We start from the raw sequence: 19,067 nt of genomic DNA, 5'->3' as shown, positions 1-19,067 counted from the left end.
CCTAGCTAGCATTCATGAATATTCTTGTTTGCAATACATTTGATTACATTCCAAAACATACTTGTGCTTTATTGCTTGCGACACGTCAAAATGAGGTAAAATGTGCATTATGGCTGTATTAAGTAAGTTCAACCTTATAAATTTGCGACACGAGATAGCGAAGTTATTGGGGCGTGTTCGGCCTATGATGCCATTCAGACATTATATCTGGGGCGTGTCGGCCTGAGTTGACACTCAGACATCGTGTCTGCGGCGAGTTCGGACATCATGTCTGGGGTGTGTTCGGCCTGTGCTGCCAATCGGACATCGTGTCTGGGGCATGTTCGGCCATTCAAACATGGTGTCTCGGCTGTGTTCGGACATTGTGTCTGCGGCGACTTCGGACATCATGTCTGGGATGTGGTCGGCCTATGATGCCATTCACACATTATGTCTGGGGTGTGTTCGGCCTGTGATGCCATTCGGACATGATGTCTCGGGCGTGTTCGGCCTGTATTGATACCCGGACATCGTATCTGGGGCGTGTTCGGACATCATGTCTGGGATGTGTTCGGACTGGGTTAGCAGCACTAGAAAGTCGTGCCTGGTACTGTAACTGACTTTATAGTGAATATAGCGACTATCCTTATTTCTGACATGACTATCCTCATTTCTGACATGACTATCCTCATTCCAAACATGAGACTATCCTTATTTCAAACATGACTATCCCTATATCAAACATGGCTATCCTTATTTCTAACATGACTATCCTTATTTCAAACACTAGACTGACCTTATTTCAAACACGACCAACCTTAATTATTAACATCGTGTCTGGGGGGTGTTGGGACTGTGTTGCCAATAGCACATCGTGTCTGGGGCGTTCCGACACCATGTATGGGTTGTGTTCGGCCTGTGCTGCCAATCGGACATCGTGTCTGGGGTGTTTTCGGATCTGAGTTGACACTCGGACATCGTGTCTGGGGCGTGTTCGGTCCGTGTTGCCATTCGGACATGGTGTCTTGGGCGTGTTCGGCCTGTGTTGATACTTGGACATCGTGTCTGGGGTGTGTTCGGCCTGTGTTGCCATTCGGACATGGTGTCTTGGGCGTGTTCGGCCCGTGTTGATACCCGGACTTCGTATCTGGGGCGTATTCGGACATCATGTCTGGGGTGTTATCGGCCTGTGTTGCCATTCGGACATGGTGTCTTGGGCGTGTTCGGCCTGTGTTGATACCCGGGCATCGTATCTGGGGCGTGTTTGGACATCATGTCTGGGGTGTGTTCGGCCTGTGCTGCCAATCGGACATCGTGTCTTGGGCATGTTCGGCCATTCAAACATGGTGTCTCGGCTGTGTTCGGACATTGTGTCTGGGGTGTGTTCGGCCTGTGCTGCCATTCGGACATGGTGTCTTGGGTGTGTTCGGCCGTGTTGATACCCGGACAACGTATCTGGGGCGTGTTCGGACATCATGTCTGGATGGGGGGGGGGGGGTGTTCGGCCTGTACTGCCATTCACACATGATGTCTAGGGCGTGTTCGGCCTGTGTTGATACCCGGACATCGTATCTGGGGCGTGTTTGGACATCATGTCTGTGGTGTGTTCGGCCTGTCCTGCCAATCGGACATCGTGTCTGGGGCATGTTCGGCCATTCAAGCATGGTGTCTGGGTTGTTTTCGGATCTGAGCTGCCATTCGGACATGGTGTCTTGGGTGTGTTCGGCCGTGTTGATACCCGGACAACGTATCTGGGGCGTGTTCAGACATCATGTCTGGGGGGGGGTGTTCGGCCTGTACTGCCATTCACACATGATGTCTAGGGCGTGTTCGGCCTGTGTTGATACCCGGACATCGTATCTGGGGCGTGTTTGGACATCATGTCTGTGGTGTGTTCGGCCTGTGCTGCCAATCGGACATCGTGTCTGGGACATGTTCGGCTATTCAAGCATGGTGTCTGGGTTGTTTTCGGATCTGAGTTGACACTCGGACATCGTGTCTGGGGCGTGTTCGGTCCGTGTTGCCATTCGGACATGGTGTCTTTTGGGCGTGTTCGGCCCGTGTTGATACCCGGACATCGTATCTGGGGCGTGTTCAGACATCATGTCTGGGGTGTTTTCGGCCTGTGTTGCCATTCGGACATGGTGTCTTGGGCGTGTTCGGCCTGTGTTGATACCCGGACATCGTGTCTGGGGCGTGTTTGGACATCATGTCTGGGATGTGTTCGGACTGGGTTAGCAGCACTAGAAAGTCGTGCCTGGTACTGTAACTGACTTTATAGTGAATATAGCGACTATCCTTATTTCTGACATGACTATCCTCATTTCTGACATGACTATCCTCATTTCTGACATGAGACTCACCTCATTTCTAACATATTTGTCCTTATTTCAAACCAATCGAACCAACCCTGTAGCCAGTTTTCGCTCGAGACGCGAAATTTAATACCTCTCATCCGGCGTCACGCTTCCTTATAAGGAAACTTGTTGAGTGTTCGATGTTCATATTCAGTCAACTGCGTCTAGGCGACTTTGCGTGAACGACAAGATTGTTGATACGGCATCGTCGGTAATGTCCCACTTCCAAAGGCACCTGGTCGTGCAACCAACAAGTCGCTATTCAAGAGATTCGGTGTCCTAAACTAAACATAATGATAGGAATATCAGTTCTATTGCTGTCTCTGCCCAGAAAAATTCAATGGCGTTTTCACGCACGCGCGTCCACATCGTCCAACTAGTATATGTTCGGCAATCCGGTAGTCGGCGAGCATGTTCTGTGTCCGCATTCAAGTCGAAATACAAGCAATTTCTACTAAATGAATACTAGTCCGTCCTCAAGATTACAGGACCACGACCTGGCCTATCGATCTCGCCTTCCGTACGTGACATGCCACCTCATTTCGTCGCTCGCTTTGTTTTATATAATATCTTCTTGTGCACTGTGCAATGTGCATGCCTCCTCTATACATCTCCTGGGCCTAGGCCAAGGTGGGTGTCTGATCTCGAAGACTATTCCGTGTCGTTTCGACACCTTGCCATTGTATCGCAATTTTTGTGGTGCATTGAACGGATGAAATTGGTAATAAACCGAATCTAACGTATTACACTATACTAGATATGATATGGACCGGAACTGTGGAACCGTATTGTGAAGGCTAGTCGACTGGTTACGATAAGCGCCTACCAATCTGACGGACCGGGCCGATTCCCGTCGGAGGTTCATCTCGGCTCCTCTTACCCCGCCGTTGCCGTTCTTACGGCGACAAAAAAGCCCAGTAAAAGACCCGACCAAAGAAAGCACTCACAAGGAATGGAAAGAACTAGTAGAAAGGGCCGCGGCTTCAAAAATGATCAACATAGAAAAGAACTGTTACATCGGGTACTCTAGGCCGAGGTGGATGTTACTAGAGTAAAGCATCGCTACTGATAGGCTACGTGTCGTTCGACATCCTCCTATCTGTTCATGACAGCGCAATCGCAATGTACATTGTGTGTGACTTGTTCGGATAAAAAATATAACTCAACGCTGTTATGTTATGGACAATATCAAATGACCTAGTTGCGATCGACCTGTCCACATTCAACTTGAAATACAACCAAGTTCTACTGGGTGATTGATAGTCAGAACTGAAGATTACCGGACCTCGACCTGACATATCGACACTTGCCACCTCCTTTTTGTCGCTTGCCTTTTATGCTGTCTCTATTACTTTTTATCCAGTGTGCAGAGTCATATTTACATCGCCTAGGCCCAGGTGAGTGTCTGATTTCAAAGGTTATACTTCAAGTCGTTTCGACACCCCTCTCCTATATTTTCATTGTCCTGTGGCGGTTTGAAATGATGGAATTATCAACAACAAACTAAACTCAACCCTGCCATTGATCCACTGATGTAACAACATACATTTTATTCGTGAATATCATCGCCAGGTAAAATTCATCGCCGAAAACCCAGCAATGATGGGTATTGCAATTGCTGTATCGCGCACAAGGACTAGAATGATTTGTGAATTGCTGACAATACCAAAGAAGGTTAGAACGGAAAGTAGAAACAATATACAAAATGTGCAAAAAGGCTTTGTCGCTCCCGATCGCCTCAATCTGAGGATTCGTACCTAAAAATAAATCAACAATTCGAAATCAGATACTGTAAGTCAGGGCGTCCAAAGATCCCCTTGTAATGCAAGTTTTATCGTGCGACCAGAGTGGTTAAAGTAGTCATCGTTAGTACTCAAGTACAAGTAGAAGTCTCGATTTACAAGTAAACAAGAAAGTTAAGTATTCTAGGACTAGTTTCGCCTGAATAACTGCAAACCGTCAAGCAGAAATATTAATAGTCTAAAATCATAGCCACTCGAGAAAGTAGGGCAAGTGGGAAAAATCTACTCAAAGTACTTTGCCAAGTAGAAGTACATTATTATTACTGACCATCTACGCGTGCGACCTACAATGAACGAAAGTTGAGCACGCGTATGTTAGCTACTATCACAACATTTAGGGATGATTGGCTTGATTTTCTTACTCGGAAAATAACCATACATGCTTAAAATTGAGGTACACATATTTTAGACCTATGTAAGACCAGCGTAGGATTTACACCTATGAAATTGCTATCATATCAATAACAGGATCGCTGGCATTCCATCAACAGCCAAGAGCAACCCTCCAAGACTCATTGGATAGAAAACTGTGCTTCGTGAGCAGACTTGTACATTGTACAATCTAGGAATATACTTATTTGACGTTTTTTGACTAGTCCTAGTTGCGTATTATGAAAAGTGACTAGTTCTAGTTTTGCTTCTCCTTTGCATTCAGCGCTGATAAATTTTTTTCTCAAATTTTACTGGCTGCTTGATAAAAATGTTGGGTTCCCTGAAAAAACGCTGCACACCAATTTTGTCTCAATTCTAGTTCTACCTCTACTTCTAGTGGATTTTGAAAAGTGAGCAGTTGCTCATTTTTGTCGTCAACTAAAAATATGTGTCGTCATCTTGTGTGAGTCGTGATACCATTGTTCGGTTATGTGATGTTCTTGTAGCCATTGCTAGCTCAGAGTCATGACTATTAACAGTGGCGCAGCCGGGCTTTTTAGGTTCGAAATCCCTCCCATTTCAAACTTGTATTGATGTTCATGCGGAAAGTTGATCCGACATCGAAAAAAATAAGAATGAATTAGTTGCTATGAATTTAATTGAGTGTGGTAACTTGACCGTCATCTGGATTGAGTAGTATATTAGTGAAATAAGAATAAATCTGATGATTACTTTGCGAGATTTTTCCGAAGCTCCTTGATTTGATTGTTCTTCTTCGAGAGCATATCTCTGAGATTTCGATAAGCGGCAGTTTCTCGGAATTTTTTGTCCAGTTCTTTCTCCGCGAGCTCCAGTTGTTCCTGAAAACAACGAGGGTATGCGACCCGGGTCGCAAACTACAGCAGCGTAATATTTACACCTTGATAGCGAGCAGTTGATGTTTCGATTCAGTCAAATCCGATTCCAACGTCTTCGCTTTTGACGTTTTTTCGCTCAAATTCTGATTGAATTCAGTTTGCAATTTCTTCATTTCCGACTCGAGTTGTAACACTGTGGCCGAGTCCTTCAATAAACAACAATTAATTACACTGGCCAAAAAAAAATTGTTTTTGAGCGCCAAAGATATGTTAATGGTTTCTAGGTGTCTTTGGGCTGCTGAGTCCGAAAATGACATCTGTTTCTCTGAATTCGCTCTACTTTTTGAGATATTTTTTATTTATTTATTTATTATTTATTTCATTTAATCGTCGTAAGTAGAATACTTGGAATCACGCATATTTATAATATTCTCGGCGATCTATGAGGAAGTACCCGACTCAAAAACAAAAACTGCCCTCGAACTGGAGCTTGAATAGCATTTTACCGTACAAGAGAGAAAGAATTACTTCCGTATTTTAGCCAACAAGATGAACTTTTTTACTGCAAAGACATCGAAGGGCTTTTACTGAAAATGGAGGATTGATTAGCGTGCTTTGACAGCTTTATAACTGAAATTTGAGCGCTACTGAACGTAGCGTATGGGCTTTGACGGCGCCTGATTTTGATTTACAAAAATATGTTGTTAACCGTCAATATCACCTAATTTTTATAATTTTTGCTTGATTTTGACATGAAACAGGACTCGCGTATAGAAGGCTCTCTGCGTTAGCGATTGCGTCTTCAACGATATCGCTTTAGAAATAGAACAATACTGTATGCACACTAGGGCTGTTCAAAAATAACCTTTTTTCCTGAATCTTGCTGGCTACGTGATTAAATCGTTAGGTTGCCTTGAAATACGACGCACACCAAATTTGAATTCATTCCAACCAATATTCGCGGATTTCGTACAGTTTGAAAATTTTGAATTTGCCCAAAACTGCAAAAAATTTGTTTTCAAATTCTTCTTCCAACCCCATGAAATTGTTGCGCTCTCTTCAAAAACGATGCAAAACAAATTTGACTCAATTCCGAACCATAGAAGTGGAGTTATTTCAGTTTTTCGATGGATCATTCCAGAATTATCATCGAAAAACTTGAATAACTCCGCTTCTACAGCCTGGAATTGAGTCAAATTTGTTTTGCATCGTTTTTGAAGACAGCGCAACAATTTCACGGGGTTGAAAGGAAATTTTGAAAAAAACTTTTTTTTGCATTTTTGGGCAAATTCAAAATTTTCAAACTGTACGAAACCCGCGATTATTGGTTGGAATGAATTCAAATTTGGCATTCATCGTTTTTTAAGGCAACCTCACGATTTAATCACGTAGCCAGCAAGATTCAGGATTTGAACAGCCCTGATGCACAAACATGAAGAGACAGATGTGAACTCATCGAAGTTGTAGTATATAAAGTGAAATTTACCAATGCCAAAATTTGCGTATTTGAGCACTTTTCCGAACAAAAATGTGGAATATCTCAAAGAATAGGGTCTATTCGGAAAAAACGAATGTCATTTTCGGATTCAGCGACATAAGAACGCCGTAAAACCGTAGTATACAAAGATCCGTATCATACATAGAGCATTTTACCTATGTCACAATTTACGTATTTATCGCACTTTTCGAACCAAAAATATGTAATATTTAGAAAAATCGAGCCAATTCAGAAAAACTAATGTCATTTTTCGATTCAGCGACCTAAAAATACCCTACAACCGTTGAAACCTTCTTGGCACCAAAATCTGTGTTGACCAGTGCCGTTCATTTTTTACCTCTCATGGCCGATACCGATATTTCTTTCAATACGTGCTATCATCTCGTGATGAAAAAATAAAAAGATAATGTTGGTAACTAAGTAACGTGTGCACATATTTTGTTGAAATTTGAAAAGAGGTCAGCGATTGAATATAGATGGAGAACCACTGAATTATAGCTAGTCGCAAACTCTCTCATTCTGTGACAGGCTTCAATTCGATTCCAAAATTCGAAAAATAAATGAAATTAGGCAAAGCGCGCACACTAGGGCATAGTATTTACAGTGTAAATTCCTAGATTATTTATTACAGACTTAACCACCGTAAATACTATATTTTCAAATCCAAAATATTCTACCGCAATAATTTCGCTTCTACTGGTTGGAATCGCGCCAAATTTTATACACCCCGTTTTTCTAGACAACCTTACAATTCCATCGGGTATCCAGTGAAATTTGAAAAAAAGTTCTATTCGAACAGCCCATATGCATCGCAATAAATCCTGATAGGGCAAATCGGAGCTCAGCATCGTATCCAGAAACCGAAAACTTAAATATCAAAGTTAAAACCACAAATATTTTTTAATTTTCTGTAAACCAGTCTAATCGGCCGGATTCTACTCACAACGGTAGCGACTGGTTTTTTGCCGAGCTGCTTCACTTGTTCCTGAAGAGCGTTTTTCTCTCTTATCACCGCATTGACTCGATCTTCCATCCCGCGACTTTGCTCTTTCGTGCTCTCCAATTCTTCCTTCAGTCTCTGGATCTCCTGGAAATATACACGCATGTGAGAGAAATAGGGTTGTAATGACTCATCTCGAGTCACAATTTGATGATGACTCGACTTGACTCGAGTCATTTTCTCAAAATACGAAAACGACTCGACTCGAGTCAATCTGTGTATTGACTCAACTTGGACTCGAGTCATTGCTCATGACTCGGAGCAAGTCATATGACTCGACACTATGACGACCAAGACCGACATTTAATCTTAATTTCGAAGAACAGTAAAGTAAACGCACTACTGGGATTTCGTCTATTGGTACTGGTACTTGAAAATGCGACCAGAAACTGTTAAAAGTGTGGAAAATTAGTACATTATAAATGCGAACCATTCGATCACCAAACAGAGTTATAAAAAATGGGTTTGACAAGACTTTAACTGGAAACTGGGCAGTCAACACAATGACTTGGACTCGACCCGCTGCTCGTTTACAAGGACTCGGACTTGACTCGGTGGTGAATTGAAAATGACTCGACTTGACTCGAGTCAAAACTATAAAAGTGAGATTGACTCGTGCCTCGGAGCCTTGTGACTTGGTTACAAGCCTTGAGAGATGTGAAAAATAACATATTATAATTACATTTCACCTCTTAAAGTAGCAGTTACCATTACTCGATAACCCAAATAGTTGTTTCCAGAATAGCATAGCATAGTCTTTTCATCCGACTCATCTATCCCTGTAGTTCCCTCATTACCTTTTTAGTGACGCCACTATCTAGCATTAGCATTCGAGTTACAGCTATACAGTTTACTGAATTCGCGAAAAATTGGTAATTCAGTGAAGTTCCGTTCATATAAGATCATGACAATAGCAAATGTCTGTACCGCAAGCTTGGCTCGTTTCAAACGATACAGTTTTCCTTTAGCATTTTCAGGAAAACCGGAAATGAGGTTAGAATTGAAATGAAAGCATAGAAACATTTCACAAATTTGATTAGAATCAGATTGTCAGCAGTTTGCTCTAAGCAATCTAATTAGGTACACTCATCTCTAATTTGCATGCGGACGTCCAAAATCCCCAAAACACAAAACCCACCATCTGCAGAAGCGCTGCACCCCCGGTCTCGTTCAAGGGGGCCAGTTTTGGCTTGAGACCCTCGTCCTTCTTTGACCTGCCCCCGAGGGTGAGCTCACGTTCCTCAAATTCAGCGATCTGCTCGAGGAGCTCTCTGAAAATGTTCATGTCTGAGCAAAGGCGGCCAGAGTGAGTTCTACTTTTTCAGAGTACCTGTGTAGGGTTTGCCTACTTGCAGCGCTTGCTGAAGTGTGTAAGTTTTTTACTATTTCCACTTCTACTCAAAACATCTTGCAAATTTTTACGGCTATGTGCTATGTTAATATCAGTACCAACGTTCCACGCCAAATTTTGCTCAATAGGTAGATGTGAAGTTGAAAGACCTTTAAAATTTTGAATTTATCACTAAAACATTTAGACTTTTTTTTTCAAATGTCACTTTCAACCCAATGTCTAAAATTATGACGCATTACAATTTCTGCTCACTTCTAAGCTGTAGAAGCGACATTATTGCAGTTAAAACTCTAGGATTTGCGAAAATAGCATTGATAATACGTAATCCCAGAATTATGAATGAAAAACTGAACTAACTTTGCTTCAACGGGTTGGAATTGCGTCAAATCTGTTTTGCATCGTTTTTTTTGTAGACAATTTCATGGGGTTCACAGTAAAATTTGAAGAAATTCTTTTTTTTTTTAAAGAAATTCAACATTTTCCAACTACAATAGTTTAGTTTCTACTAGTTGGAATTGAGCAAAATTTGGTGTGCGGCGTTTATTTAGCCAACCTAACAATTTTATCAAATGGCCGCAAAAATTTGAAAATAATTTACTTTTGAACGTGTGTGAATGTGCGTGTGTATGTAGATTGTATATGATGAGTTACTAGGCGTTACCGCAAAAACACCAAGAACAACAATACATAGTGGAAAGTAGTTTTGGGTTAGGTTTCCATTAGGTTTATAGATAAAATTGTAATGAAAACTATGCAAAATCACCCGTATGAGATGAACTGAATCTATTTTTAAACATTGCGACCATCTGTAGGGTCATTGGTCGTTTCACGTACGTTGCAAAGATCAAACCCCCTCTTGCCTCTGAGAGAAAATCCATCCCTCACCTGTTTTCTAGTTCGGAAATGTCGGCTTCGAGTTTCAGATGCCATTTTTCCGCTTGGGTCAATAACTGTCTCATCAACAGCACGCTGGTGTGGCTGAAATTCAACAATTCGATTTCCATTTCGCTGCGAGATACCGTCAAAAGCCCGTCGATCATCTCCTTGACTTCGTCAACAGTGAACGTGTCTTCGTACAACCTGAAAAAATATAAAACTTGTTGGGGTTTGAAATTTTGGATTTGCAAAAATAGTATTTACGGTGGAAAATTTTAATTAATAAAGTTAATAGACCTGCCTACCGTAAATACTATTATTTTAAATTTAAAATGATAAACACCAGCAACTTCGCTTTTACCTGTTGAAATTCAACCAAATTTGCAATGGATCAGTTTGTTAGACGACTGAACAATTTCATGACGTTGCCAGTAAAATGTGAATAAAAAAACTCATTTTTATTTATTAAATTCAAAATTGTCTCCGATAGCTTCGCCTGTAAAATTGTCTACAAACTCCAATAGCTTTGATGCTACGGGTTGAAATTGAGCCAAATTTGGTGTGCAACGTGTTTTAGTCCTCCTAACAATTCTATCAAATGTATACCAGCAAAATTTGAAGAAAATAGGTAATCTTGGAACAACCCCATCGCATATAGGCCTGCTACTGGATCAAAACGCGTAACTAGAATTATAATGAGCCTACTCACTTTTCAAAACTCTTGACTAGAACTAACAACTTTTAAAGATTCGGAACTAACTTACTAGATTCAATCGGTATTATAACAGGACTGGGTCTCGACCCCAAAACCCACCCCTGACTACGCCAGTGTTAGTAGTGACGACTCTGACCTAGCAATGGCTGCAAGAACATAACACAACAGAACACCGGCATCAGGATTCACGCCAAACTAGGACGCATGTTTTCTAGTTGCTAATATTTTTACGTGCGCAGCTGGAAGTAGAACTAGACCTACTTTTCAAAACGCACAACATGAACTAGAACTACTCACTTTTCCAAGCTGGCAACTGGAACTAGAACCACTCACGTTTAAAAACTCGCACCTAGAGCCAGAACTATTCAGTTTTAAAAATGCGGAACTATAACTAGAACTATTCACATTAAAAAACTAGAGATAGAACTACTCAGTTTTCAAAAACCTCAACTAGAACTGGAACTACTGAAGAGCAGTACCGGCACTTAGTTGGCCGTCAACCAAATAGATTGGCAGTTCGCGCAAGTCCAATTTGGGCGGAGCCAAGTATAACTGACCTGCTTTCTTTGAGATCTCGAAACCAATGCTCCAATTCTTTCAACGTCTGAAGACGTTTGTATCGGTTGAACCGAATCACGTTCAAGGCTTGTTCCTGATGATGCTCGTTTAATCCAAGGGCAGACTGCGGGAAGCAAAAAAAAAATTTCACAGTCATTGCATTGAAGGAGATAATTAGACAACTAGATAATTTTCAGCTTTTCCAAATTAGATTTAAATTAGAACCACTGAATTTGAAGGAATTTGGAAATTTAATTAAATTCCTCAATATAAAGAAATACAACAAAAATCAAGTTCACTTAATATCAAATTAGAGTTCAGTTTCATGAGCACAAGAATGACAAATATCTGTACACCCAACAAGGCTCGTTTCGCACGATACATTTCTCCAGCAGCTATTTCAGAAAAACCAGTAACTAGATTAGAATTAAAATGAAAGAATAGACACAATTCACAAAGTAGATTAGAATTAGATTACTTGCATTTCGCACTAGTTAGTCTAACTACTCAATCAGAATCCTCTAGTTGTGAAAGTCTGCATTGAATCATATTGCCGATTACAATTTCAAATTTTCAATCAGGTGAGAGCGACAGCTTTACCATCTCCTATTGACTCTCTCTAAATGAATCTGAGGGCAAGATTTTTTAATTATAATGTGACGTGATACATATCTATTGTGGAGAAGTGAAAACAATCACATTATAATGCCAACTTCATAAATATGGAGAGGGTATTAGTGCCTTAAGACCCCACTCTCTACAGTAGTAGTTTTCAAAGTGTGTGATTTGGTGAGACAAGGGGGTTTAAGATTCGTAGGGAGGCAAAGCATGTCAAATCTTTTTGAGCAAACTTGGCTTGAAACAGGTATATTATTAACTGGAGTAGGTATATATGAAATTAGTCTATGGTAATATTAGAGAATAACAAGTTTATGTGATCTCTCGATAATGAGAAATTAGCGTAATGCATATAGCCTATGCATTGTGTAATTACTGCACTCTATTACCGAGGCGTCTACCTTTTGCATTGCTGATATACGATGTTCTTTCCAATTCTCTACTAGTACATGACCATTACCCCTGACGAGTGTCAGATAAAAATATTCAGGTTCATTTCAAGACGGATGTACGGTACGTTTCAATTTTGCATTTCAGTTCAGTTCGTTACGTTGACATACTGGTAGCAATATGGATATCGGCTATTGTTAGGACACATGCACATCGAATGAGAAACACAGAAAGATGGCATAAAATTGTCAAAATGAAATGGTTTGTGTCGGTAAGAGGCTGAGCCATCATCATGTATACTGTTGAGCGAAATGGGTCATCAAGAGCGATCCAGTGATCGAAACGCAGCTAGTATTTATTCAGGTAACTCGGTCTATGCTTGATTCACTCACCATAGCGTATTTCTCGTTTTCAACGCAAAAGATTCGATCAGGAATTCATCCAATTTTACGAAAGGCGACAGACGAATAAATATCAACGATTGGTAGGTTTCAGCATTCGCGTCCGTGGCGACCACCGGAGTTGAATCGTATCCGGATAGGTGCTTGTGTACACCAGAGACAATCATCATCATCATTGGTTTATTAGCAATTTTATCAGTTCAATACACCACAAAAAATGCGATACAATGAAAAGAAAGGAAGATGTCGAAGCGACTAGGAGTTGTCTATGGAATCGGACACCCACCTTGGCCTAGGCGATGTAAAGAGGAGGCATGCACACTGAATGAAAGTAAAGAAGATAGTATAGAAAAAGGAAGCGACAAGAGATAGGGCGGCATGTCATGGGAAGCGAGGTCGATAGGTCAGTCGTGGTCCGGTAATCTTGAGGATGGACTGTATCTATTTAGTAGTAATTGCTTGTATTTCGACTTGAATGTGGACATGCTCGTCGACTGCCGGATGGCCGGCGGGATACTGTTCCACACATCAGAGAGAGAGAGAGAGAGATGATATTCTTTCTCGCCTGCACCATCGAGATGCTTTGGCGACGGAGTTGCGATACGGCCCCATGAGGTCATCTAGTCTGCGCCCCCGTTTTTTTTTCTCCTCCATGCTATCCGTGATTGCTGAGCGGTGAGCGCCTAGCAGGATAGCTGCGGATACCATTTTTCGAGTCTTTGGTATGACCCGGCCGGGGATCGAACCCACGACCTACCGCTCGAGAAGCCGGACGCATAACCATTACACTATCTCGCTCGATCCGGCATATTTGATAGAGCGATGATCTTTTCGGTCATATGATATTTGGACGACGTGGACGCGCGTGTTGTACTTGTGCGCTTTCGATTCAAAGGTAAAGAAGTCATTGAAGTATTCGGGGCAACGACCGCAGTGAAACTGATACATAAACTTGGCGATTTCTAGTTTCCGCATATCTTCTATGTTTAGGACGCCGAATCTCTTCATCAGCGACTTATTGGATGGATTGGACAACAGAGTGTCACTTCGTTCATTTTGACATGTCGACATATTAAATTACGGGTCGGTCGACGCATTAGACCCACTGGCGTAGCAGCATCTGTTGCCGCCCCTGGCTCTCGATAAAAATGCCGCCCCCTAAGCAGACCGCAGCAAATTTCGACATAGATTCCTGTTCAAGCAATCTTGTCAATAAAGATAATTAAAAAAAATAAAAATATGCCGCGTTTCAGCGTCACCGTCTCAACGTTAATAAGGTAAAAAATAATAAAGACAAGAAATATCGAACGAATGTATTGTGCACATAGGGGAGGCGACGAGTGACGCAGTGTGTAAATCAACTGTGCTGCGGCACCAATGGTGGTTAGTCCGAACCCATGCTCAAGCTAGTTTCTATGTGTCGGAGGTTTATCTGGGCTCTTCATCGCTGATCCCGTTGTACTAACAGTGCTGTCTTGAAAAGACCCAGAAACACAATAAGCCACGCTGCACAAAGTCGGCATGCGAGACCAGAAGTTGAATACATGGGGGAGTGAAATGAAAAGTGAATAGTGAAATGAAAGTGAACGATCGCGAAGCGCTTGAAGAAAGACGCAAATATCAACGATACTTAAAAAGACAATGACACTGAACTGTATAGTTTCCATGTCGTGATGCGCAAGGCCTAACAGGCGTCATTGAAATGCCTTGAATTCATACTAATAATAATAATAACGTTCGGGTAACGTTCGATTCGACATGATCCAGAAAATCACATTATTGGGCACTGTGCACATTCTTCGGAAGGCCTTGAATGCGCCACTGGACTAAAATTACACTTGTGAATCACAGCATAATTTCTGTAATTTCGATTCTTCATCTTCAATCATCTCTACCTCTGCTCTGTAACCCTTGCCAATTCTTCATCTGCTGCAATTCTGTAATCTGACTTCTCCGTGTATTGCATAGGAATAACAATTTGAATGTATTACTGAAATTTTAAAAATTTACTCCAATCTCGCCATTTTCCTTTGGGGGCAGGTTGCTCCCCGGATTATGTGTGTATCTACCAGTTTTACTGTGAATAAAGAATATAATAATAATATTGTGCAAATAGAAAATCAATAGCCGCCTCAAAACATAACATTTCGGGCTTTCGCCGAAACAAAATCAGCGATAATATCCTCACATTCAAGTTTTTGAACGTAGTCTCTTTCAATAGACAGATTGGATAGAGCTGATAGGCGATCATCATTCATGGCAGAACGTAAATACGACCTCATCAGTTTGAGCTTTGAGGAGCTCCTCTCACAGCTCGCAATTGAAACATCAATGGTCAGATAAAGTTACAGACACGAGCATAAATACGGTGTCCAATCAAGTAGCTTTGCATTAACTAACCACTGTAAAACATCAAACGCCGTTGCACTATATCAGTGCTTTTCAACCTTTTTGAGCTTCATTCGCACTTTTTTTGTAAAATAAATTTCATTCGCACAAACTAACCGAATATTGTTACACAAAAAGAACATGAAAATGCAACATTTATTTGATCAAATGTGCGACAAATTGGCTACTATGTAGGCCTATCTTGAGCTATTAAGTGTCTCGTTAAAAAGGTTACTGTATTTTCGCTCGTTTTGATTTTAACTATTTCACTATAACCCTTCCACTAGTGCTTGGATGGCCAGGTCTTGAAGTCTGTTCTGCACTCCTATCCAACATACACCGTATTTGTTCACGAGAGAAAAATGCTTGCTGAAAAAAAATCGATTTTGAGAGCTGACACAAAGGTCTAGGAGGCTCCAGTATGTCGAAAGGGTGAAAAACCCACTTGTTTGTGTTGAGGCTTTTGCCTTTGTCTTGGAAAATAAGATCCATTATGATCAAGGAAATTAGGCACATTAAAGCTCGCTACCTTATGATACGTTGCTCCAACTGTTTTCGATTTCCGATTTTCTGTTCCGCGAGTATGTGGTAAGAGCAAATAAACTCTCGATTCTGTGTGTTCTGTTCTTTAGCTCAATCTAACTTGAGAATTCATGACAGTTTAATAACGTTAAAACAGTTTTTTAGACTACCACCAAAATCTGAGTTTCTGTAGCATCTCGCAACCTGAGCCTCGCCCATGAAAAGGAATTCATTTTTAATATTACAGTAGTATACTATGACTTTACGGACATGCATGACATACCGAACGCGCACACCACAATTCTATCCAACGCAGCTCTACAAAATTTCTGACGCACGTGATTTCAAATTAGGGTGAATTAATTTCCTTTGCTTGTCGCAGTTGTACTACTGTGTACTCTATACTCAGATTGCAAGAACGGGACTATTCCGTGCCGACAATGGAGCGTATCCATATCGAATGGTTTTGCCATCCAGTATCGGTCATTCTTTGGCCAAGGTTTTGTCGACGCTTATGTTTTGGCACCGTATTTTATCAGCCGTTTGTTGGCCAAAACTTTTCGTCTTCATGTGACCCGACGCAGAAGGGTTTGCCTCGAAATTAATGAGTCTCATAGGCCTGAACCCGCTCGTTGCACACACCTACACTAGTTCATCCGAACGACCGTGACCTTAGATTTGTAAAAACTATCGCAGGATTTTTGCTATAAATTCATCAAATATTACATAGATATTAACAGATAGCTCTGACACCGTGTCGACCCAAAATTATACCTTTTGCAGTTCATAATTTAATAACGCTTGAAGGGGCAAAATTTGCGTCACGGTTACCTGCAAATGGGAGTCTGTGATGATGGTATTTACTACTATCCTAGTGCCTCGAACTAATCGAACAGGTGTTACGGAATATGATGATTGTTTAGCGAAAGTAAGCAGAAAGTCAATTTAACGTCATTTTCCCAAGCCTGTCGCAGGCTCAGATGGGCTGATATACAGTATGTCTGCCACTACCCCAGCTTACAAACCAGGCTTTTGGTTACGTAATAATTATAGTGCGAAAATAGTACGGCTTGTGAGAGCTACGACTATATAGGTGCGTCGTAGGTTAAACAAGTTTATACAATTGCGTCGCAACAACAAAAGTTACACTGCCCTTGAATTTCCTATAAGGTTTATTTGAATTATTCCAGGTCAGACAAATTAATTATTATTCACGATTTTCATTCGCACTCATCGGGGATTTTCATTCGCACCGTTCGCCCCACCTTCGTCATTCGCACTCATCCGTGATTTTCATTCGCACCGTTCGCACCATGTTCGTCATTCGCACTGCAATTTTTTTCATTCGCACAAGTGCGAACCGTCACACAGGTTGAAAAGCACTGCACTATATGATCAAACTTGGTTTCACTGCTCCGCACCAGCGTCTTAAATCTGTCAATTTCCGCAGCTAACTCCAATAAGTCCACCTCGTCGTCATGAGTGCTTTTAAAAGCGCTGGTGAATAAATTGGGACTTTCGCTTTGCAGCAGCGCCTGGGGAGTAAAAATCCAAACATATCATTTAAGTGGTGTGTGCCGGTAAACCTAGTTTCAGTTTCAAGTTTAAATCTGCTTCTGTATTTCTGTTTGTCTTGCTTTCTTCTTCTTTCTAAAGAAAGCTCCACTCTCTTGACACGTTTTATTTTCGAGTCTTAATTAACACTTGTATAAATTTAAGCACAATCTGTCAATCTGACATTTATTACCAACTTAAGCAATTCCTAGGACTGGTTTACCTTCACAGCTATCTCGGTCTGCTGTACCAAATCGTAACTCGGAGTATAGACCACTAACCTACGAATAGATGCGCATTGCGCAACTTAGTTCTCACACTTGAATACGCAGACAAGCGTACTGCTGAGCCAGCTAAAAGCAGCATAATTAATTGGTCTTAGTCATCCTGTAGTTGACAAGGCCCTCCGAGTGCTCAAATTTAACAATACTGATCTTCATCGAAAGCTATTGGTGGCCTGATTCCGGAAATACAATTTAAATGCTAGTCTCAAAATCGGCGTAGTTCCGAATAATCGCTCGATATAATTTCCATTATCATGGCCAATTGGTCATTGTGTTGCGATTGTTAAAAACAACCGGCCATGACGGCTATTTAGGAGTGGTTCCATTGCCATGTTAACTTATTAATTCGTGTTTACGGAATCAGCGCAACACTAGCTTTCGATTGAGACCAGTTTGATTAAATTCAACTCGCGGGACGCCAGATATAGGACTACCAATAACGCTGCTTTTAGCCGGCTGGTGCAGCCTCATTTTGCCGCCCCCTTCGAGCCTGCCGCCCCTGGCGCAGAGCCAGAACCGCCAGGTGGCTGCTACGCCAGTGATTAGACCTACAGTCAGAGGTGGTCAAAGTAGTCAAGAAATCTACTCAAGTAGAAGTAGAAGTAGCGACGAAAATATCTACTCAAGTACGAGTAGAAGTACTTCCTCCATAAGCAACCTGAAACTACTTGAAGTAGAAGTAGAATTTACTGACTTTAAAAGTACTCAAGTAAGTAAGTAGTTATGAAAACGATCCTAATCCGTTCACATGAATTGTAAAAAGGTGCAAATTGAGCTATGCGATAGGTGACGAGCTTGATTCATATTGATGCATACCAGCAGGCAGTGGCGGCTCGTGACAATATCGGGTGGTGGGGCAAGGGCCGCAGGCGACTTGTTATCAATATGACGTCACAGTAGCGTTTTTCAACGTTCATGATGGTCACATGAATTTCCCGTAAACAATGATTTTTAACGTAGGTGCCGCGAGAGGTTTGCCGGTGGCGTGACTTGAAGTGCGGTAACAAATGTTTTATTCATTGTTTTTTATTCAAATGATTATTTTACAAAATGTACGCGAACTAAGAATCGTTCCCATGCCACGAATCAATCATCAGGGTATCCTTAGTAGCATGCGTTATGATTTCGTGGTAGAGATTACGCAAGCGCCGAGTAAGACTATACCAAAAAATACACAGACCAACTACCTACAAAGAGCATTCGCATGACACCTTGTGGTGTTTTAATCGTTCCATGCTCAGCAATTCTGTAAAGTGCTGCAGCGCCTCCGACCCGATTTGTATATGGTAGGATTCTCGTCCCGAAAGCGAGCAAAACAAGGCGTTTTTATCCTCGCCATAAGTAAGCCATTCATTTTTATCGAAATGCGCTGAAGAAAAGGCACGAGTGCGTTTTCCTCCGGCGTACGATTGGACCAATGGGCAATTTCTAGGCTGATACGGACCTAGTCGCTTTACCTCTAATTTTTGCTCTAAAGGCAGCTGGCTAAACGGCGTACGGAGCAAAGATTCAACACGATTCATGTTCGCACTTGACCTGACTACT

General features: G+C 41.5%; 1 protein-coding gene across 1 annotated transcript; it reads right to left on the bottom strand.

The window, feature by feature from the left end:
* Positions 1-3,871: 3,871 nt before the first annotated feature.
* On the bottom strand, positions 3,872-12,903 carry LOC145432836 (leucine zipper transcription factor-like protein 1). The gene is made up of 8 exons (XM_080309640.1): positions 12,766-12,903; positions 11,365-11,489; positions 10,102-10,296; positions 9,004-9,136; positions 7,809-7,952; positions 5,430-5,573; positions 5,243-5,370; positions 3,872-4,093 (listed from the first exon to the last, which is right to left on the bottom strand). The coding sequence occupies exons 1-8, from the start codon at positions 12,766-12,768 to the stop codon at positions 4,075-4,077; spliced, it is 891 nt and encodes a 296-aa protein (XP_080165766.1). The 5' UTR covers positions 12,769-12,903; the 3' UTR covers positions 3,872-4,074.
* Positions 12,904-19,067: the final 6,164 nt, after the last annotated feature.

This window comes from Botryllus schlosseri, chromosome 2, assembly GCF_051294905.1.
Source record: "Botryllus schlosseri isolate E-star chromosome 2, Bs_hap1, whole genome shotgun sequence".
Taxonomy (NCBI): domain Eukaryota; kingdom Metazoa; phylum Chordata; class Ascidiacea; order Stolidobranchia; family Styelidae; genus Botryllus; species Botryllus schlosseri.
Note: the sequence above shows the minus strand (reverse complement) of the source record. Positions and strands in the feature narration are given on the sequence as shown.